The sequence below is a fragment of the Capricornis sumatraensis genome, chromosome 3 (assembly GCF_032405125.1).
Source record: "Capricornis sumatraensis isolate serow.1 chromosome 3, serow.2, whole genome shotgun sequence".
Taxonomy (NCBI): Eukaryota; Metazoa; Chordata; class Mammalia; order Artiodactyla; family Bovidae; genus Capricornis; species Capricornis sumatraensis.
This window is the reverse complement of record NC_091071.1, coordinates 151,951,799-151,973,877: the sequence shown is the minus strand read 5'-3', so window position 1 is coordinate 151,973,877 and position 22,079 is coordinate 151,951,799. Positions and strand designations below refer to the sequence as shown.

At 56.9% G+C, this 22,079-nt stretch overlaps 3 protein-coding genes across 6 annotated transcripts in view; all 3 read right to left on the bottom strand.

Moving 5' to 3' along the window:
* Positions 1-1,389: 1,389 nt before the first annotated feature.
* GMPPA (GDP-mannose pyrophosphorylase A) lies at positions 1,390-8,645 on the bottom strand. Of its 4 annotated transcripts, XM_068967528.1 has the most exons (13): positions 8,382-8,645; positions 7,656-7,716; positions 7,453-7,550; positions 6,147-6,250; positions 5,703-5,889; positions 5,281-5,340; positions 4,092-4,222; positions 2,925-3,059; positions 2,721-2,818; positions 2,508-2,554; positions 2,204-2,296; positions 1,925-2,093; positions 1,390-1,643 (listed from the first exon to the last, which is right to left on the bottom strand). In XM_068967528.1, the coding sequence occupies exons 2-13, from the start codon at positions 7,693-7,695 to the stop codon at positions 1,543-1,545; spliced, it is 1,263 nt and encodes a 420-aa protein (XP_068823629.1). In that variant the 5' UTR covers positions 7,696-7,716; positions 8,382-8,645; the 3' UTR covers positions 1,390-1,542. The 4 variants fall into 4 exon arrangements, with proteins under 4 accessions (XP_068823629.1, XP_068823632.1, XP_068823631.1 ...); XM_068967531.1 differs by lacking the exons at positions 7,453-7,550; positions 7,656-7,716 and adding an exon at positions 5,957-5,982 and having other exon boundaries at positions 5,703-5,828; XM_068967530.1 differs by lacking the exons at positions 7,656-7,716; positions 8,382-8,645 and adding an exon at positions 5,957-5,982 and having other exon boundaries at positions 5,703-5,828; positions 7,453-7,549.
* A 702-nt stretch (positions 8,646-9,347) lies between these two features.
* Positions 9,348-11,467, bottom strand: SPEGNB (SPEG neighbor). Its single transcript, XM_068968482.1, is given in 7 exon segments — positions 9,348-9,376; positions 9,379-9,485; positions 9,668-9,680; positions 9,683-9,805; positions 10,404-10,662; positions 10,664-10,721; positions 11,325-11,467. Coding segments are annotated over 7 exon segments (732 nt in total).
* A 3,042-nt stretch (positions 11,468-14,509) lies between these two features.
* Positions 14,510-22,079, bottom strand: part of SPEG (striated muscle enriched protein kinase) — a 57,654-nt gene continuing 50,084 nt past the window's right edge. Inside the window, exons 32-41 of the mRNA XM_068967617.1 lie at positions 19,199-19,315; positions 18,881-19,048; positions 18,660-18,782; positions 18,340-18,507; positions 17,597-18,212; positions 16,892-17,131; positions 16,588-16,811; positions 15,681-15,756; positions 15,307-15,456; positions 14,510-14,957 (exon numbers count right to left, since the gene is read on the bottom strand). Coding sequence (XP_068823718.1) covers positions 14,765-14,957; positions 15,307-15,456; positions 15,681-15,756; positions 16,588-16,811; positions 16,892-17,131; positions 17,597-18,212; positions 18,340-18,507; positions 18,660-18,782; positions 18,881-19,048; positions 19,199-19,315 — 2,075 coding nt within the window. The 3' untranslated portion in view covers positions 14,510-14,764. The remainder of the gene's footprint in view (positions 14,958-15,306; positions 15,457-15,680; positions 15,757-16,587; positions 16,812-16,891; positions 17,132-17,596; positions 18,213-18,339; positions 18,508-18,659; positions 18,783-18,880; positions 19,049-19,198; positions 19,316-22,079) is intronic.

Genomic DNA, 22,079 nt, shown 5'->3' with positions numbered 1-22,079 from the left:
ACCAACCACTCGGAACAGAAGGGTCAGGACTGGGGGGAGGAGAGGAAGGGACCGGGCCCCTGGCCCCGTGGCCCCCCGCCCCCAGCCCTTCCCTCAGGGGCTGACCCCAGCCTAGAGGAGCCATCTGCAGCCCCCTGCGGACCCCACGCAGAGGCGACAGAAGGTCCGGGCTGGAGGCAAGGGACTGGAAGGACCAGGAGTGGGAACGAGGCAAGAGGCTGAGTCAAGGCAGACTGTATTGTAGATCAGGAGTGCTGAAACCCCCGGGATGTTTCACAGGTGCTCTGACTCAGCCTGCAGGGGCCTCCAGGGGCTGGGAGGTCACACCTAGCCCAATCCCCAGGTCAGCCTCAGCCCAGCCCCTGAGAAAGCACATCTTTCTAAGTGCCCAGCTCCGAAGCTCTGCAATCCTGGGCTTTGATAAAGGGCCTGGCACCCTGCTGTCTGCCACCCCTGCCGGCTGCCAGGACCCCCTCCTCCCTCCCACCCACGCCCTGCCCCCCACCCAAGTCTCTTCGGGTAATTAGATTCCTCTCAATTAGCAGATTACGATCATTACCAGCTCATCTGGCAACTAAGCTCTGCACCCACAGCTGGGGAAGGGGGGGGGCACCAGGAGGGGCACACGGGGGTCACGGGTGAACACCAGAGAGAGCTGGGTTTCTCTGGGGCTTCAGGAATGTGGAAGGAAGACTGAGGACCCTCCACCTACCCACCCACCGGCCTGAAGAGGGCAGAGCCAGGGTGTGGGAGGTGGCCAGGGCTCCTCCCCTCCCAGAATGGAGTAGCTCCCTCTGTGCTTCTGGAGAGAAAGGCAGCAGCTCAGGCCCATCCTGCCTGCCAGGGACTAGAAGACAAGAGATCCGACCTCGGGCGGGGGAGAATCCCCCCATCCCGCCAAAAGCCAAGCTGGGAACAGATGGAGCTGGCAAAGTGGAAAAGCGGGCCGGGACTGGGCAGGAACCAGAGAGACCGGACACCAGGTGATCCAACCTTGGGCCCTGGGTTCCCAGGCCCAATTCCCATGCCTGCCGCCTGCACCCTACTGGCCAACCGAAATCCCTCCCCCTTTCCCCTGGAACCCTTACACTCCAGAGCCTGAGCCAGGCCCAGTGAAGGGGAACAGGGAGGCAGCATCGGGGTGAAGGCAGGTCCTGTGGGCTAGGAGCCTGGAGGGCCTTCCTCCAGAGCAGCAGAGACGCTGAGGCTGTAGGAGGGGGAAATTTACCAGGGCTCCAGATTCATTATTCATGAGCCCGCAGCAACGACTCCAATTTAAATGCTAATGTGGGGGGGCCTGACTCAGCTGCCCCCCTTCCACCATCACCCCCAGCCCAGGCACAAGCGGAGTCAGTGCTGGCTCCAGGGATCACCCGGGTTTATTAGGGAGTGGAGAGGGAGGCCAGGAGTCCTCCGACCACCCACGTTGCTCCCCGTAAGTGCATCTGTGGAGAGCCTGCCTGGATAGAGGCTGGCCTTGCAGGCAGGCAGGAGCCTCACGGGAGCAGATGGGAGTTCAGGGGGGCCTTCTGGCAGGCCCCCTCAGAGGATGATCTGGTTGGTGAAGCTGCGGCTCAGCTCCTTGTGTGGCAGAACAATCGAGTTCAGGATGAGCACCTCGGCAGGGATCCGGACGCGGCAGCCTGCAGTGTGGACCAGGGCACCAGGGGGAAGCCGTGGGGAGGGGAGGTGAGGGGCAATGAGCTGGGGGCCACCGCCCTCTGGGGGTGGGGGGGACCCCTCCCTGCCCATCTGTGCCCCCTGTGACTCACACAGGACCTGACACACAGCAGACACTGGGTAAATGTTTGCTCAAGGAATACACACACACAGACACACACACACACAGGCACACAAATGCTCCCACAGGGCATGGCCATCACCTGCAGAAGTTTCTCGCAGCCAAGCACCCCGGAAAGCATACCTAGGATAGTGATGGCAGGCAGCAGCTTCCCGTCCTTGAACAGGCTCTCACTGTCCATGTGGGCTCGGGGATCGTTGGGATTGGGGTCATTGGGGGTACCCTCCACGCGGGCCCAGCGCCCCACGGTGCTCCCCCAGCCCACGATGCTGTGCAGAACACACGTGTGCTCCTGACAAACAGCAAGCAGGGAGTGAGGGGCCAGATGCAGAGCCCATGGGGCGCACCCCTCCGCTTGGCCTCTGGGGGCGCCACGTGGGTGGCATGGGCCTGGGTGCCTACCTGCAGTGTGGCTCCGTGGAGGACGATGCTCTCTCGGAGCCGCACGCCCTCACCTATGGTCACACCCTCCCCAATGGAGACGTTGGGGCCCAGCTGTGGAGAATAGCACAACCATAGGCCTTGGGGGGCCCCAAATCCAGTCCCCTCACAGAACAGATAAAGGAGAAGGGACCTGCTTGAGGCCACCCTACAAGCCGTGCACGAAGGAGACACCCCACCCTGAGCTCGGGAGAATCTGTACCGCCCCACCCATCCTGATGGCCACCTCCCTCCCTCCCTTCCTCTGGGTTGGGCCACTGCTTACCACCGCCGATGGGGCCACCTTAGCCGTTGGGTGGATGTAAACATTTCCTAGAAGCAGAAGAAAGGACTGGGGGCACATGCCCCTAAACCACACCTGGTTCAGGGAGTGTGGGGCTAAGACTTCACCTCTGGATCTGTGACCGGGAGTCACAGCTCAGAGGGGAGGGGGGCTGGGCTGAGGGGCAAAGGTTAGGGATTGGGGCAGGATGGGTACCTCGAATCCGTGGACCCCCTGGCGTGTGCTTGGCCAGGCGTTCTGGGTGAGTGAGCTGGTACTGGCTCAGATAGAGGCGGGAGGCATAGAGGGCTGAGCTGGGGGCCAGAAAGTGGAACAGGGGCTCAGGGGCCAGCAGGGCCTGCGCCCATTGCTCCAAAGTCTCAGATGACCCAACCACTCCATCAGAGGCTGCTCCCATACCCTGCAGACTTGATCTGGCTCCAGATCCCATCAGTGAGGTGCACGTAGATCTGGCCCTGCCCAGCCAGGGCAGAGAACACGTCCTGCTCCAAGCGGATGGTTCCTGCCCCGGGCCATAGGCCTGAAGAGTCCTCCCTGGCACAGAGGGAGAGATGCTGACATCTGTTCCCCAGCTGAGCCTGACTGGGGGCCAACACAATCTCCTGGGGACAGGAATCAGAGTGAATCCCACCACCTCTCCAGGTCTGGTCAGATCTGCTCCAGAGGGATGCTCACATCTCAGGAAGCTCTCCCATCACCCTTGCACACATCACTGGCCTCTCCCCACTGCCACCCCCCGAGTTGCTGCGTCCCCAGGCACAGACCTGCTGCCCATCCTGCCCTACATCCAGAGGGAGTTCGACCAGACCTAGGTTCTCCCCCCTTTTCCCATTCTCCCCGCCATCCGCCCTCCCTCTCAACTGGATGGAATGAAACACAGACAGACTCACCCCAGAGGAAGGCAGCTGGTGAGGGCAGAGACAGTCACAGAAAGAGAGGGAGAGAGAGAGAGAGATGGTGGAGATGCCAGCTCAGCAGAAACAGAGAGGCCAGGAGAGATGGAAAGAAAAGCAGAGAGATGGGTGGGAGTGAGAAGATGGTGATGCGTGAATGAGGCATGAGATGGGAGATGGGCAGGGGAGGAGGGAGTGAAGACAGGGATCCACAGAAGGAGCAGGTCCCAGCCTAGGATGATGACCCTGGGCTGTGGTTGATAGTGAGCAGGGCTCTGGGGCACTGTGCTCCAGGGGGAGCCTGGGCCTGAGAGTACGGGTGTACACACGTGCACATGTGCGCGCGCACACACAAGCCTGTGTGCACCCGTGTGTGTGTGTTGCCGTCTGTTCAGAAAGGCATCTCTGGGACACTCAGGGCTTGAGAGAAATGGACCAGAAGGGGAGTGGGCAGGCAGTGACAGAAGAGGAACTGAGATGGATAAGGAAGAGGGACAGAATGAGGTTAGGAAGGGAGGGATGGGGAGGTTCGGCTGGAGATGACAAGTGGAGACAAGAAGGACAAGGAAGGTGAGCGGGTGGATGTGGAGCCTGCAGAGACTGGGGGGGAGCTGGCGCAGGGGGTCAGTGACCAGGGGCACTTGGGGTCACAGGGTCATGGGGCCTGCCTCACAGTTGCCCATCCTGCTGATTTCGCTGGAAGACATCCCGGAGGGGTTTCAGGGCTTCCGGGGAAAAGAGGTAAATGCCGCAGTTGATGATGTCACTGACGAACGTGCTGGGCTTCTCCACATAGTGCAGGACCTGAGGACAGAGTAGGCTGGGGTTAGGGGAGGAGAGGCCACTGCCACCACCTCTAAGACCCCCTGAGCTCCAGGTCCTGCCTGCTGCCAGAGTGGTCCTCCTGCAACGCAGACTGCCCCCAGCTTCTGGCCTTCACCTTCAAGGTAAGTCTGAACTACATGCCTTTCTCCTCTCCACTTCCCAGTGTTTCCAGAATACAACTCCATGGTATCGCATACCTCCTCTGGGAATCCCCCTTCCCATCTCTTTATCTGAAAAACTAGGCTTTCAAAACCCAGTGTGAGTCCACTCTGCCCCAGAGCTGGCTTCTCAGATCCGGGCATCCCTGACCTCTGGCCACACCTCACATAGCATTTGTATCATTTGTGATGGCTGGATTTCCCACTAGTCTGACATCCTTAGAAACAGGAACTGTCCTTCAGCTCTACTTCTCTTACACCGAGTTGGTGCCTAGCTCAAAACTTCAAAATAAAATTTATGCATGCACGTGTGTGTGTACATGTATTTTTAATACTAAAGCTGAAACAAATAAAAGGGGTATGTGAAAGGCTCAGGGAGCTTCACAAACAAGGACAGAGGCTCTCTGCCTTGCTGATTGTGCTCTGACTTCCGTAATTCTGGAGACGCTATGTGGCTTCCTGCCTCCGGGCCTTTGCACATGCCGGTCCCTCCATATGCAGTGCCTTCCCGTCTCCTTCATCTAAACAGATCTTCTCCAGGTAGCCCTCCCCTCTCCCAGCCAGGCAAGGCTGGGTTGGGCCTCTTTTTGTGCTCTCATAGCACCCCAATCATTTATCTACTGTGACGCCTTCACTCTCGCAATCCCTCTAGAAGGGGTACAAGATGAACGACCGAGGACATGCCCTACTTGTTTGACAAGAGTGGGGCCACCCCAAAGTGGTGCAGCATTTCCAGAGGTGGAGTGGTTGGAGAATGATGACACACACAGGCCCTTCACTCCCTCCTCCCACACCCATCTCCTATCTCATGCCTCATTCACTCATCACCATGTTCTCATTCCCAGAGCAAGCACCTGCCAGCCCCCTCTCTGCTCTCACCTCATGCGTCTGTGGATTCTCCACAATGCAGCCATAGTTGAGGGACTGTGTCCTGTTAGCCTGAAAGACAGACACACAGAGACAGTGACCTGCTAGCTCCAGAGCAGCAGGGTCTCTTTCCTCTGTCTTTCTTTCCCTCTCCTATAGCACCTGGCACGCACCTCCACGGCAGATAGGGCTTCAGCAAGGGTGAGAACTGACAGCTGCCGCCACCCCGTCACCCGCTCCCTGCGGCTGAGCAGCCAAAGGGCTTGGGATCTCCACCACCACCTCCACTGCTCCTGGGGTTTCTGGCACAACTCCCTCCTGATGCCCGTTCCCAGTCCAAGCCCCTGGGCTGCCTCCCCGACACCCTGCATTCCAGAAACATTTCTGGATCACACCCCCTTGGCACCTTCCAGCACCCCCCGGGGTCCCCTCACCGTGGTGCCAAGGAGCAAGAAAGGGTGTGGCTGGTGTCTGTGGACATCCAACATAGCGCTCAAGGGAAAGTCGGAGCAGACGTCAGCGTTGAGCACGAAGAAGGCTTCAGGGCCTCCAGCCAGGATCTGGTCCCGGAAATGGTAGAGACCACCCCCTGTACCCAGGGGGGCAAATTCCTGCAGGTACCTGTCCCCAAGGACCCCAGGGCCAGCTCAGTGAGATCAGAAGAGACAGATATGAGAAGCCTGGGTACCTGACTCCTCCTGCTCTGAGGTACACCTGCCCGCGGTTCACAGAGAAAATAAACTCAGGGATTCACAGATGCCCCAGTAAGAATCCTCCTAGTGTGCGAGAGTGAAGTCCAGTGGATGGACCCCACTCCCGAGAACCAGAAGTTTAGGGCACTGCCCCCCAACCCCCACACCACCCATGGGCACAAACACCTGATGGGAAGGTTAAACTCCTGCTGGGCAGCTTCCAGGAACCGGGTAAGGGGCTCATCAGGCTGGTAGAAGCCAATGAGCAGAATCTCCTGCATCCCAGGGACCTGGGCACAAAGGAAGAGGTTGGAAGAAAAAAATATCTGATAGGAAAGAATGAAAATGGGGAGTAATCCCTGGTGCTGGCCACAAAGTCTGGAGACCACAGTTTCCTTCTCAGCTGTGAGGCCCCTGGGCACTCACTTTACCACTCTGGCCTGTTTCCTCCTCTGGACGATGAGGAAGTTTGGAGAAAGTCTCAGTCCCTGATGTTTTAATCTTTTATTATTCTATTATCCCCTGCCCTCTCACATCTGAATTGGGGCTCACCCTAGGGAAGATTTTGCCTACCAAGCTGTATTAAATAACCCATTCATTCCCCCACCCCAATATTTATCATCTGTCAATCTGAGCTTGAGATGAGGATATAATTTATCAAGCGCCTATACTATACTAGCAGAGAAGGCGATGGCACCCCACTCCAGTACTCTTGCCTGGCAAATCCCATGGACAGAGGAGCCTGGTAGGCTGCAATCTATGGGGTCGCTAGGAGTCCGACACAACTAAGCAACTTCATTTTCACTTTTCACTTTCATGCGTTGGAGAAGGAAATGGCAACCCACTCCAGTGTTCTTGCCTGGAGAATCCCAGGGATGGCGGAGCCTGGTGGGCTGCCGTCTATGGGGTCACACAGAGTCGGACTCGGACGCGACTGAAGCAACTTAGCAGCAGCAGCAGCAGCATACTAGGCACTTTACAAACACAACTGCAAGCTTTGCCACCTCACAATGCAGGTTTAATCATCTCTGTTTTTACAAATAAGGAAACTAAGGCTCAGAAAGACTGGGAAATTTGCTCATGTCCTTATAGCAGGTAGAAACTAGATTCAAATAAAACCCTGCCTGCTTCAATACCAAAAGCAATAAAGAAATTAACTCCTCAGTGAGCAAAGGTATGAGTTCTGTGCTTTGCTATCATTAAGGTTCCCCCAGCTACAGCGTTAAATTGTCTCTAAGATTTTTGCCTGATCTCACATTCCATGCTTTAAAAATAGGAGTGGAATCTGAGCACGAGGCCAGATGAGAGACTAGGTTAGGGCAGGAGGGCAGCCGTACAGAACAACTCCAGGGGGCAACATCCACGTTTTCATTTGTAAATGGTGGTCCCTGAAATTATGCCTTGTGGGAAAGTCATGGTTGGAAAAGGGGGAAATACGGCATGAAGGAGATGAGCAGGAAGTGAAGTGGGAGAGGGGAGCCTATGGGGTTACCTGGGCACAAGCCTCAATATGGTGCTGGATCATAGGCACCCCCGCCACAGGAAACAGGGGTTTGGGCACCTCAAATGACAAAGGCCTGAAGCGAGTCCCTGGGAGAAGAGAAAGAAGCACATTTCAGCTTCCTGCTTTCCTCTGCGCCCACCCAGTCAACCACTTCGGCCCAACCTCCTCCCCTCATTCCCCTGGCTCCTCACCCTTTTGAGGGCCTCCAATCAGGATCACAGCTTTGAGCATGATGGCGATTGCTACCTAAACCTCAAATCCCAAGAGAGAAGTCAGGCTCAGATCTCACAACTCAACCCAGGAACCTGATTCATACCCTAATTAGGCCCCAAACCCCAAATAGTAACACTTAGCCTTCTCTAAGGATGCAAATCCAAAGTTCAATATGCATCTGCCCAGGACACAACACCTCATATATTTCACACAACTCAAATCCCAGCCCAGACTCCAGCTGGCCTTCAAACCCCACAATGAATCCACCCAAATTCTGGAATTCACACCCCACAATTTGACCCCTAACAGTCTTCCCTCTGGCCACAGATTCAGCAAACTCAGAAACTCAACAAGAGACACCCTTCTCAGATCTCAAACCTCAAGAAACCTAAACTCCAAACCCATCAATTCCCAACTGTTGCATCCTGACTCTAGATCTTAAGTCCTGTACCCCAACAGTGAACCCTGAATATTGAACCTCAGACCCTGAGTCCCAAATATCTAACTACAATCCTAAGAATGGCTCCCAAGTACTGAACTAACACTGATGCGTATATAATGCATCCCAAATTCAATTTAAAATAAACCTGAGCGACTGAACTGAACTGATATACAGGCTGAAACTGAATCCTAAAACTAACCTCTAGGTGATGAACCCTGAATCAAAAGACAGATTCCCTTAGAGTCCCAAACACCGAACCTACCAAGCGCTGAGCACGGATACTGAAGACAAGTACTGAATCTCTGGATTCGCAGAACTGATTGTTGACCCTCTGAACCCCACACCTGACTAATAAATCCTAGCCTCAAGCAGCCAGAGATTTTGGGACCAACACAAGAGCGTTAGGGCGGAGAGCCAGTCAAGAGCTCCGAGCCGCTCTCGGTCTACCGTCCTCTGCCCTCTAACCCTTTCGGCACCCCTCCATCAGCTCCCTTTACCACTAGTCCCCTTTCGCCAGATCTGTCGCCCGCTACTGCTTGCTCCTTCCGCGCACGTGTCTTCTCGCAACTCGCGATAACTCCTTCGCAGAGTCTGCCGGGAATTGTAGTTCTTAACTAGCCTCTTGATTTCTAACCAAGAGCGAGAAGGTGAGATTTATGGGAGAGCACGGGGGCGGGGCCAAGGAATCGAGTGGGCCGGATCCAAATTAGAAGAATGGAGCCTGAGAAACTGAGATTGGAATTTAAGATTAGGACCTGAGCTGTCTGGGAAAAGGCCCAGGGGTATCAGCCAAAGCAGAGAGCCAGGTCCCAGGGAAGAGCGAGGCTAGAGACCTGAGGGAGTGTGGCCAGCCTTGAGATGGACGGGGCCAGAGTGCAAATCCCCCAGGAGAAGGTGGGGCTTGAGCTATGCAAACGAACACAAGACGAGTGATAGACTTCGTAGTGCAGGAACTTTTTGACCGTGAGAAGAAGTCATATCTCAGAGTCACTGTCTGCAAAATGAACCACTGGACTAGGCGCCCTCCAAACATTCTGATCCCAACTTTCTGTGACCTTGGTGTGTTGATCTGGAATAAGTGTGGGTGCAAGTGCAGGGGAAATGGCGTCTCGAAAGAGCAGAATAGACGCCGCGGGTCAGAGAGCAGCTTTATTAAGCAAGATGAAGGAGGGTTGTCTGACCCACCCACCCGGGGCTCCGGCCAGGGAGACGGGTCTGAGGATTCCTTTCAGGTCACATCCACGCGAGCGATGGATGGTCCATGCCCAGGCTGTTCTCCACTTACACCTCGTACTTGCCGCTGTCCTCCGGCGTGGCCTGGCGGATAGTCAGCGTCGTGGTGGTACTGCCGATCTCAAAGAACACTCTAGGTGGGAAGAAGAGGAGGGCAGGGCCTGGGGTCAGTTTACGCGGGTTCCGCCCGGGGTACAGAACTCAGTTCTTCGCCGCCCAGGTCCCCGCCCCCTTCCCACTCCCGCCAGTTTCTGGACCCCGCCCCGCCCAAGCTCCCGCTCCAGGTGCTGTCCTTGTGCACGTCCCCGCCCTCACCTGTCGTCTTCTTGTCTTCCCCGTTCTTGGTCCAGCCCACGTTGGGCGCAGGCTCACCCAGGATCTCGGCAATCAGCGTTACCTTGGCGCCTTTGCGCGCCTTAGTGTTATCCGGTCCCTTCTGAATCTCCGCTGGAACTAGACGAAGGGAGAGGGACTGCCACTCAGTAAAGGACCTAGAGATGTGGCAGGCAGGTCATCACCTCCCCAGCTAACACCCGTCTCTAAATACTAGATGGTTTTAAGCTCGCTGTGTGATGTTGGTCAGGTCTTTAACCTCGCTGGGGCATCATCTCCTCAACTGTCAAGCGGGACTAATCCCGCCCTTCGCAGAGGTTAATGAAGAAGGATCAATTAAGATTCTAGGGCTGAAAATCTGGAAATGTTCGCACATCTAGCGGTGCCTCAGAAATTGCTCTGGGCTGAGAGCCAGAAGACCAGGGCTCTAACCCTGCCTCTGCTTCTGGCTCTCAGTGACCTTAGGGCCCTGGAATAGCGTGACTGAAGCCCTTGGCGGACTTCTTAGGCCGGATGGGATGGAATTCTGGGGGTAGGAAAGGAGTACGCGCACGGCCGGTGCTGCGCCCTGGTCTGCGGCTCAGGCTGTGCGGGGGCTGGGCCACATCCCATGCGGACTCGGGGAGGCCCAGCGGTAAGCGCAGCAAGACCAGGCTGTGGGCGCCCGCCAGCTGGTGCTACTCCGCGCAGTGACACTGCCCCCAAGGGCGCGTAGTACCTTTCACAAGGATGCGCGCCGAGCCGGAGCACTGGCCGAAGGGGTTGGTTACGTTGATGCTGTACTGGTTCAGATCTGCCAGCTCGCCATCGTGCACCACCAGTGCCACTATGTCAGGGTCCTTGAAGACATAACGACACTTGGGCCCGTCGCGCAGCTCCTTGCGGTCCTTGCCCCAGCGGGTGAATAGGTCCGAGAAAGCCGAAACGCAGCAAGTCAGCTTCGCCGCTCTGCCCTCCATCAGCAGCACCACGTCCTTCGTCCTTCGGTGTCTCCAACACTCTCGGTGGCCCCTTCTCGCGCAGCTCCTTCCGGGACCTACCCACACGGTCCAGGTCCGGGCCCCAAGCTCTCATGACACGGCCCGGGCCCACCTGCAGCCCTGTCCATCTGTACAGCATCCCTTTCTCCCCACCACCACCCAGCCCACTAGACCCTTAAACTTGTGAGGGTGGGTAGGGAAGGCAGCTGCTCCTAAATTGTTAGTAAAATTGTCTACTCTGGCAGCCACCCCTCCACCCCTCAGAAACCGCTCTACTCTAAGTCCAGTGACCCTACAGGTACATGACACTGTTCTCAGTATCAGTTCAGTTGCTCAGTCGTGTCGACTCTTTGCGGCCCCATGGACTGCAGCACCGCCAGGCTTCCCTGTCCATCACCAACTCCTGGAGCTTACTCAAACTCATGTCCATCTAGTTGGTGATGCCATCCAACCACCCTTCCATTCTCCTCCCACCTTCAATCTTTCCCAGCATCAGGTCTTTGCATCAGGTGGCCAGAGTATTGGAGTTTCAGCTTCAGCATCAGTCTCCCCTCACCCCCAAATACAGTATTCAGTCTATGCCATCCCCCAAATGCAGTTGTGAGTGTTCTGCAGCTCCAGCTTCCTTCCTCCAGCGGTTCTCCAGAGCTTCCCCTTACCTGTGGGCCTGGTAAAAGGCCTGGATGCGAATGGCTGCTTTCTGAACTTGGGGGTCGTTGATATCCAGCATACGTCCAGGGGGAGGGGCTGCAGCAGAGCAGAACACAGCTGCTGGTTTTCTGGCAGGAGCCGCTTTGGACATCTGGGGAGCAGGAAACAAACAAAGAGGTCTAGGCTGACACAGATATTCTGAACTTCAGCCTTTACCCTGTAAGTTCAGAACATCCCCCTGTGTGAGAGTGTCTAGGCTGACCTGAAGATCTAGACTCGCTGTGAGGGCTCAACTTCACCCTGCTGGGTGGCAGGCGGCATGCCCTTCTAAACGGCAGGGCCAGGGTGCAGGTAGGTGTTGAGCCCCAGGCCCAGGTTTTATACATGGCTCCCCTCCTTGCCTTCTTTGGCGTGGTTGACCCAAGCCCCCGGGGACCCCAGCTCCCATTCCCTGACCCACACAGTCTCCTTATTTAGCCTGAGGATGCCTGGGATGCTAGCTCAGCCACTGGGGCAGCCCCCAGGGGAAACCTGAGCAGCTCTGGGATGCACCACACGTCAGCACCTGGAGAGCTGGGCAGCTGGGCATGGCCCCATCCCCTTCCCAGAGCAGGCGCTATCAATCTCACTCCCAGGAGAACTAGGCATGCTTCAGGTCGACAGGAGACTCAGCTCCCTGCTGGGGCAGTTTACACTCAGGTCAGTCCCTGCAGAGAGAGACAACACATCTTCCTGGACGCAGTCAGTTAAGGGGTGTGAGTGTTTGTGGAGGTGCCCTTGAATAAAGCCAGAGTGGTGATGGGCTTCACTGTCCAGCTAGCCAATTATGAGAGGCCCACGTGGCAGTCAGGACCAATCTGGAAACACCATACTCCCCCCAACCCCAGGAGTCTAGGGTTGTCATTTCTATGCTATGCCTCCTGGTGGTAAACAGATAAACCTAGAAGGGACCTTAAGGATTTTTGAGAACAGCAGCCCCTCCTGCAGCCCCATTCCCACACTCCCCTCCATGTGACATCGTAGGGTCTGGCTGGGCTACACTGTCCCTGGAGATTGGTACTGACTCTGACACTCTAGGTCTGCCCAAGCTCCCTCCCTGGGCATAAGCTGGTGTATAGGGGGATCAGACCACCAGGGATGAGGGGGCTAACTCCTCTGAGATTTGCCTGGAGTCCAGTTCACCCAGGCCAGGGCACTAGATAAACCTTTCTTCCTTCACTGTAACTGCCTGCCCAGGTGTGGAGGGCTGTCAGCTTTTGATCAGAGCAGTTTTGACAAGGCTCTGCTGACATAAATTACCTTTGCTCCTCCGGGTTTGGAACAAGCAGTTCACATGCCATTTCCAATGGAGATGAGAGGGAAGCTCAAGATCAGAGGGGGGACGGGAGAAGAATTTTACCATTTATCAAGATATGAGTTCAGGCACCTCATTTTTATATGAAAACACTTGCAGTGTGTAGGGGATTAGAGACTCTCACAGGCAAACTGTATATCTTCATCGCTAAAATGGCAGGTGGGAAAGGTGGCTCTCTGGCCCCTTCCAGCTGGCCCTAATATCCTGTTATTTTATGATGATGGGGTTTGGCTCTTCCCTTGTGTCCTGAGAAGTCAGAGAGGCTGGGCTGGGCAAAAGGTGGTTTGGACTACAGCCACGGGAGCCTCAAACTTGATCAGCAACACACCAGCACCAGCTCAATGTGCTCATGGTGAAAGGCTTTATTCATTTTACATGGCCAAGAACAGAGTTTTCAGTCTGGGGAGGGACAGGGGGGCACAGTCCCTCTGGACACAGGAACTGGCTCCCCCTCCATCCACCTCAGGGCAGGGCAGCCCAGTTACAGGACCCAGTGACCCTCCTGTGGCACTGCAGGAGGGCAGCTAGAGTCAAGGCACCTTAGCACCCAGTGGATCCCTGGCTTGCCGTGGGAATAAGGGCCAGACTGAGTGTCCCTGGGCCCCAGGGAAATCCTCATCTATGGCCCATCGCAGCAGGCGTACTGACAGCACTCACAGCTGCCCCGTGTGTGCTGATTGGTGCTCTGACACAGAGCGTGGGCGCATGAGCCTGTCCTGCTTTCCTCTACAGCTCTTTTCACCATCTCCTCTCACCAATCATCATGATGAAACCCCCTCTGCTCCAGGGGTCAGGACAAAGCTGCCCTGTCCCCTGAACAGAGTGAAGAAGGCTGAGCCCAGGATGGGGGTATGGGCTGGTCCCTTCCAGAGCCCAGGAAGGGCTCCCATTGTGATGATGGAACATGTGAGAAGAGGTGGGGGCCACCCATATGGTTAGAGGCTGGGGGTGGGGATTCAGTGGTCCTGCCAGGATTTCAGAAACTTTAGAGGGAGAAACACACCCACATCTTTCCTCTCTCAAGGAATAAGGGACAGGTGAGGGGCCAGGAGGGTCAGGTGCAGGGGAGGAAGGTCCTAAGGTGCTAGGTGGTATACCTTGGTTCTCACTGGCCCAGAAAAGGCTGGAATGCCCCGTCCCAGTACCCTAGCATCATGTATGCGCTGTACCCCCCGGCCATCCCTCCCCATAGACCACACACATAGGTCCTGCTGCTTGTTGTTTTTATTTTCCTTGTGACAGACAGACAGACAGCTGCACAGACAGCTGGATGGCTGGAAGGGTGGGGTGGGGATGGTCAGGACAACATAGGCAAGAGGGATTGGATGGCAGGGAGACTTCATAAAAGTCAATAAATAAATAAATATGAATGAGAAGGAGGGTGAAGGCCACAGAGAGGTGGTGGGGACATCCTTGGGCCAGCGCAGAGGGCCCAGCGCTGCGTTCACCGGGGTAGGAGGAAAGCGCTGCTGGCTTGAGACCCCGCCTCCAGCCTTCAGCCCTCCGCGCTTCTCCTTCTGGGGAGGCTGGCTGCTGGCCACACGCCCCGACCTGAGTCCTCTCTCCTCTCTCCTCTCCCTCTCCCCCCTCACTGCCCTCTCTCACCTACTGCCTCTGGCTCCCAGACACTGTCTCCACGTCCTGTCCTTGCTTCAGTGACACTCCCAGCCCCTGGCCTGTAGACACCCTGGGGTCCCCCTCACTTTCCTCCTCTCCATTCATTCACACCCTCCTGGGTTGGCTCTCCCCCAGATGCTCTGTCTCCCTCCCCCGGAACCTCCGTAGAGTCTCCCCTCCCTATGCCTCGGCTTCTTTTCCTCACTTGCCCATTCCCTCCTTGTCCCTCTTGACCTGATCCTGACCCCACCCAGCCTGGCCCATGGGTCTCCCGCTTTGGCTCCAGCTGGGTGGCATTGGCCGAAGCCCAGGGTCTCTGTCCCCACAGGTCCATGAGGTAATAGCCCGGCCGGACGTTGCTGCTGGTGGTGTCCGAAGCCCCCCCGGCCCACCCGGCTCCGCGGGGGCCCTGGAATGTCCCGGGGCATCAGAGGGAACCCCAAGTCGAAGCCCGAGGCCGGGCTGTGGTCCGAGGCGCTAGGGGCTGCCTGGGTAAGAGCGGAGCAGCACCTTGTGGCGGGTGGCGGCCTCGGCCCTGCGGCGCCGCTGCTCGCCCAGGAACTCTTTGAGCCGGTTGGTGGTGAAGGTGAGCGTCTGGCGGCGCAGTTTCATCAGGTAGGCATCCTGCAGCCACGGGTGGGCCAGGCAGTCCTGCACGGAGGGCCGGCTCCTGCCAGGGACAGTGAGGCTGGAGGCATGGCTCCCAGAGCAGGACAGACTCCACCCTCCCAGAGACAGGACTCCCAATCCTGGATTCATCCCTAGGGAGTGAGCTTGGACAACTCTGGGACTCAGTTTCCCAGTCTCTGAAATGGGGACAATGATTCTGCCTGTGTCATAGGGCTGTTATGGGCTTTAAAAGGTGGCAGAACAGCCACTTAGGAAAAGTAGGAGTAGTAACTGTAATAATAGCAGCAGCAGTGTATTATTGGTGTGGGGTAGGAGTTGGGGGGCTTAGGTGTGGGCTGGGCCAGGGAGAAGGTCATGCTGGGAGGCTGGCAGGTGTGAGACCCACTCACCAGGGATGTACTGAGAGGACCTTTCGCAAGAAGAGGGTGGCACTCTGGGATGTGTTGGGGTACAGCTGGAAGGCATCAAAGCGGCCCCCCACAATGCGAGCTTCTGTTTCCTGGGGGTCTGGCTCATAGAATGGGGAGCGTCCACTGAGCCTGCAGAGGGGACAGTTCAGTTAACAGATGCAGACTGAGCGTCAACTCACAGGTCCAGGGGGACAGCAGTGTGGGGGTTTCTAGGGGCACAGCACTCGGGGACAAGGATACCTGGGTACTTGTGTGTGTACGTGCATGTGTGTATGTGTGCACGACTCGTGCACATGCATGTGTGGCTGGGGAGGTGGGGGTGCAGGCAGAGGGCGGGGCCCGGGGGCACTCACATGATGTAAGTGAGCACACCCGCTCCCCAGATGTCCGTGGCAGAGCCGATGGGGTCTCCCTTCACCATCTCAGGAGCTGACAGGAGACAAGAGGCCTTGGTGAGCCAGCTTCCGGGTGGCAAGGGAGCAGAGAGAGGCAGCGTGTGCCAATGGGGGCTTGGGAAGCAGGACGGTGCCCAGGTCACCAGACCACGGGTACAAGCAGAGCAGCAGGCCCCGGATACTGGTGGGCTGCGTGGCCCATGGGGGAGACTTGGGGCACCTGAGGAATCATCCCAGGCACTGAATGTGTGTGTGTGGGGGTCCCCAGAACTACAGAGGAGCTAAGAAGCAGATGATCACAAGCTCTCTCAGATCAGCTCCAAAGGTGGGCGCCCATTCACAAAGAGTGTGGCCAACACTAAGATTAAGAGCCTCTGAAGTCAGCCAGGCTGGCTCTAATCCCAGCCTGCCCCTTCTAGTGACAGGACCCTGAGCAATGTACTAAACCCATCTGGCTTTCCATCTCCTCTGTAAAGCGTGGCTTGCACAGTTATTCTAGGGAATGGAGATGATGAACAGAGTATTTAGCAGGTAGCTAAATGGTAGCTAGTTTCCCTTATTTATATAAATTAATAATCAATTCTCCTGTCTTTATCACATCCTGGGTCTACCATGTACACTGATACTGAACAAACACCTCCCTACACCTCTGTTTCTTCTTCTGTAAAATAGGGGTAATACTATGCCAATCTCCAGGGCTACTGTAAACAAAAATTGAAAAAAAATCCATGGAAAGGACTTAATTCGTGGCTCACATATAGTAAGTACTCAATATATGCCATATATGTGGGTGAAGTGGGGTGAGCCCTGGCTGCCGCCCCTTTGCCAGTACCCCATTCCCCCTTGGATGGCATGCTGCCCTCACCCATGAACTCCAGTGTGCCTGTGCGGTGACCCAGGGGCCTCAGAGCCTGGGGGTTGTAGGGCTGGGCACTGCCAAAGTCCACGATCTTGAGGGCGTTGTCAGGGGCCAGCAGCAGGTTGTCTGGCTTGATGTCCAGGTGCAGCACGTGGCGGCCATGGAGGTAGTCCAGGCCTTGCAGCAGCTGCACCACATAGGTGGCCACGTCGTCCTCTGAATACCGGAATCTGGAGGGATGGGGGTGTCAGAGGATAGCCGAGCCCAGCTCCGCCCACCCCAGCTCCTTGCCCCCCAGATGCCCAGCTACCGGTCGCTGAGTCCACAGAGGAGTTCCCGGTTGCCGCAGCTCTCGGCGATGAGCACCAGGTAACGCGGGGTGATGTAGGCCTCGTGCAGGGCCATGAGCCGCTCGTGGTGCAGAGTCCTCAGCACCTCGTACTCCTGCAGGACCCGCCGCTTGCCCTCGGCCGCGTATGGCACAATCTTAGCCACGAATGTTCGCCCGGTGGCATTCTCCCGGCAGGCACGCACCACACCAAAGCGACCCCTATGCATTGGGGGGCATATCATAGGCTCAGAGGAGCGAAGGGGCACTTGTACTGTGCCGGCTAAGCGGAGGGTAAGCAGGGACCCCTGGGAGCAAGGATGCTGTGGTTCCCAGGGTGGGCCCTGGAGTTCACTCCTGAGATCCTGGGTTTGAGTCCCAGCTCTGCTCTTCACTGACTCGGCACTTCAGGCATATCCTGTAACTTCCCCAACCCATCCATGGAATGGAATAATGCAGCGTCCCTCTCAGCTGTGAAAATTAAGATCACGAGGCCAAAGCACTGGGGATGACGCATGGCACAGAGAAAATCTGAACTGACTCATGCTAAGGACCCAGATCTCATCTTCCCAGGCACCCCCAACTCCCCAGGCAGGCTGGTCTTCTCTCTGAATCCCTGTTGTTGCCGAAGCTCCATGCACTCCCACCTCTGTCTTCCTTCCCTCCCCCAGCCCTGGTCCCACTTGCCTGGCCTTCTCCTCCAGGAAGGTGTAGGGTTTCTGAGGGGGGCCCTGTCGAAGAGTGGTGCCCCCTGGCCCAGGAGCCCTGGGGGGACCACCCCCAGGGGAGCCTACCACCTCCTTGGCTGGGCTGAGGCTCCGCACAGTCACTTTGGGGGGCTCAGGAGGGGGCTCGGGGGCTGGGGGCTCAGGGGCTGGTGGTGCAGACACAAAGGAGGTCACCATATACAGGGGCATTGAGGAAGAGGCTGTTTTTACCGCTTGAGGGGCGGAGGCTGGGGTGGGGGTCCCAGTGTCAGGGACGGAAGACGTGGGCTCACTTGGGGAGTCCTGGGCACTGGGTGGGGTAGGTTCTACTTGCTGGACAGCCTGCAGGCCCCGGTGCTTTCGTGGGGGGGTTTGGGGTGGTGGACCCACAGCCTTGAGGGAGGACAAGGCCTGGCTCGGGGGTGCTGGGGAAGATGAGGGGCCAAGAGGGGCTGCCTGGGAGCCTGGGGGAGCAGGAGCTGGGGAGGGGCTCAGTGGAGGGGCCAGTGAGGTAGGAGCATCAGGAGGCGGGGCCCTGGCTGGCCCTGAGGTAACAGGGGCATCTCTGTGAGCAGCAGATGGCAGAGCTGAGGAATCTAAGTAGAGACAGAGAAAACCATCACCATGGTGCCTTGGGGGCAAAACCAGGTGCTCCAAGGAGGGGCTGGACCCGGGGCTCAGTGACCCTGCCCTCCCTGGCCACCCCCGCCCTGTCCCACTGACCTTGCACGCCCCTGACGAGGACTTTCTCAGAAGGGTTGCTGAAAGGCCCTTGCCCAGCACGGTTGGCACAGGCCACACGGAACCTCACAGTCATGCCGACTGGTAGGTGGGTCACGTTGTAGTAGCAGTCGGGGACGCCCGAGCTCACGAGGTGCCAGGAAGACTCCCCTACAGGCAGCATGGGGCAGGGGCTGAGGCCACAAAAAAGGTGGCCCAAGCTCCCAGTGCCATCTGTGAGGAGCTCAGGGAAGGTACTTGTCTCCCCAGCTTCTCCATCCTCCACCTGCCTCCCACCCCTGACCAGCCTGCCAGTCCCTCACCATCCACCCGCCGCTCCAGCGTGTATGTGCAAGGTGCCTTGCTGTCTCCCGGCTTCCAGAGCACCAGTGCTGTGTCCTGGTAGGTCTGGGGCACCTCGGGAGGAGCTAGCTTTCCTGGGGTACCTGAGAAGAGAAGTGGAGCCCCAGTGAGCCCCTGCACCCCATCGAGCCCTGTCCCACCACCCGCATCACTACCTCCTGGGTCCCTGCCCTGGACTCACGAGCCACAGCCACGGTACAGGAGCTGGTGATGCTGCCCAGGACGTTGGTGGCAGAGCACTCGTAGAGCCCCGCATGCTGCTTGCCCACCCGGGGGATGCTCAGTAGCTGACGACCATCTTTGCAGGACACGATGATCACCGAGGGCTCTGACCGCAGGGACTGCTTGTCTGCGGGCAAAAGAGGAGAAGGAGGGGCTACAGAGTGAAGCAGCACACATGTCCTCTGGGCCCCTCAGCTGCCACTTCCCGCTGAACATCCCCTGGCCGTGGGGCCACTTGCCTACCCCTCTCTCTCTGGGGGAGATATGATCGCCTCACCTTTCATCCAGGAGATGTGGGGTGCAGGGCAGGCTGCCGGTAGGCAGAGCAGGGTGGCTGCCTCTCCCTCCAGCAGCACCTGGTCCTTGAGTTTGATGTGGAAGACTGGGGGAAAGTCTGAAGCAAGAGCAAAGATGGTCATGGGTCTGCAGGGACCCCGGCTCCCTCACCGCTGATGGAGGGGAGGAGGCATGTGAGAGCTACCACTGCCTGCAGAGGGCAGAGTGAAAGGCCATCTCTTCCCAGGCAGATGGGGGAAGGAGAAGGTCTTGCCTTTGAGAAATTTCCTTTGGGGTGAGCATCACTTTCCCAGGCACTTGCTGTGTGTAGAACTATTTTTCCTTTCACTGATTATTGAAGACATGTTGTAGTTGCTACCTCGTATGTTTGTAAGTCACTTTAAGCACAGCCTGGCACTATATAAGTGCTCTACAAACACCTGGTTTTGTTCTATTTTTGTTTATTTGGCTATGCTGCACAGCATGCAAGATCTTAGTTCCCTGACCAGGGATTGAACTTGCGCCCCCTTGCAGTGGTAGCACAGAGTCTTAACCACTGGAACACCAGAGAAATCCCTATAAGCACTTGCTAAGTAAGATGAAAACAAATATTGAAAAGCTACAATGGTTAAGCTCCTGCAATACCCATTCATTCTAGGGAACCGTAGGGCAAGCGACAGGAGCTGGTGACCTGGCCTGAGACTCCCAAGACCGAACATATGTTCAGTCACAATGTGCAATTTCAAAAGACCGAAAGTCAAGGCAAACCTGGGGCAGACCCTGCAAGTGTGTCAGTCTCCCCCATCCCTTGTCCCCCCTAGGGTCTGGGGCACCTGTCCCAGACCTTCTACACCCTCGCGCATATTAGCTAAGTGAGAGCTTTTGAAATGGAAAGACAATATCTGCATGACCTTGGACCATATCTGTAAATGGAGGAAAATAATAACACCAAGCTCACAGAGTTGTCATGAGCATTCAAAGAGGCAAGTAAAGCGCTTAGCAGATGTCTAACATATAATAAACGCTCATAGATGCTAGCTTCTATTGTTGTGATTATTATCTCGTTAACATGCCCAGTGGAGAAGCCAGGCACAGACCCCCAAAGAGGCTGTTTCAGCAAAGCTGGCTTCACAGCAGGCTGGTGAATGGGCCCACGGCAGAGCTGCAGATGGCCACTGTCTTTGCTCCAGGTCTTTGCTAGCCTGTGGCTCATTAGTTCCCTGAGGATTTGCACTTCTGCTCCCTGGGAATGTCTTTTTAGAAAAATCCCATCCTGGTCTGGTGATGGTAGTGGTGTGTGTGGGGGAGGGGGGGGAGGGGGGTGGATTTCTTTCATGTGGACTGAGAGGTAGATACACCTGGGAGCCCTGGCTCCTGTCTGTCTGCAGAACCAGCATTGGGCGGGGTGTGGATGAGCTGGGAGAAGAGGATCTGCAGAAGAGGCTGACAGGACGTCAGCCTGCCCCTTTTCCCACTGTACCCCAGCGTTCCCCTAGGAGGGCTCCCACACCCAGGTGCCATCAAGATGAAGGGAATATGGTTTTGTCAATGACCACCTTCAGATCAAGGGAGGATACTGGGTAGCAGGGAGAGAGGGAGCCAAGGAGAAGGAGAGATGAAAGGTGACCCTGGTCCAGCTCTGCCAGTCCCACTCCCGATCCTCCCAGGGGCCAGCCCGACTTGGGAAGGTGGGTGTGGGGCAGCCTTCTTCCCGAGGGGAGGGGGCAGAGGATGAAGTAAGGAGACATGGCCTCAGCAAGAAACCAGCTGCACAAGCAACATGGAATCGGGAGGGGGGCCCAGGTGGGAGGGGATCAACTGTCCCCAGGCCTCAGGCTGGCTTCTCTCTCTACGCAACCCCCTACCCCTCCTTCACTGCCCCTGCCCCCACTGGCTGGCCTCCCTCCCTCCCTCCCTCTTCCCTCACTACAGCCCCCTCCACCCACTGCCTAGGGTGAGATGCCCAGACCCCCCCTCCCCACCCCAGCCAAGGACGGACGAGGTCACATGTTCAGTCACGAGCCCTGCTGAGATGCATCTGGAACAGTTCTGAGGAGTTTTATCGGAAACTGGAGAAGAGATCTGTGACTGATAAAGGCCCTGCATGTAGCCTGGTGTGGTGGGCCTGCTCCTCTCTGCAGGTTGGTCTGGAAACCCTGGCCTTCTGAACTTCTGCCATCCATGGGTAATGCTCCCCACTTTCAAGGGGAGGACTGAGGTGACCCAGGGGGGAAATACCTCCGCGGCTGTAGCCCCGGGACACGTGGTCAGATAGACCAGGGCATATCCCAGGTGTTGCTCCTCCCAGCAAAGAGCCTCGGAGGTGGCTTGTCTGTGTGCAGAGCTTTTGGTGGGGGCAGAGTGGATAGGGAGGGGCGATCGGGTGTTTGGGGCTATAGAGAAATGGAAGGTTGAAGGCACAATCCAGACTGTGGGCCTCTAGGCTGGGAGAGAAAGAGAGTCTTTGGGAGCACGTTCACAGGCTTCCCAGATGGCTCATGGGGTAAAGAATCTGCCTGCTAATGCAGGAGACTCAAGAGACGAGGGTTTGATCCCTGGGTCAGGAAGATCCCCTGGAGTGGGAAATGGCAACCCACCCCAGTATTCATGCCTGGAAAATTCCGTGGACAGAGGAACCTGGCGGGCTATAACCATGGGGTTGCAGAGTCGCATGCGAATGAGAACTCACACAACAATCCTGTATACACACAGCACCAGGGGGTGTTGAAGGGCAGGGAGTCTGATCCTGAGCTCCATCAGAACCACACCCAGGGACAGAGACCTTCTGGGGGGCGGGGAGAGGGGGGCTCTGGGTGCAGAGGGTCATACAGTCCAACTTACTACCAGCTCTGTGACTTGGACAAGCTATTAGCATGGCTAAG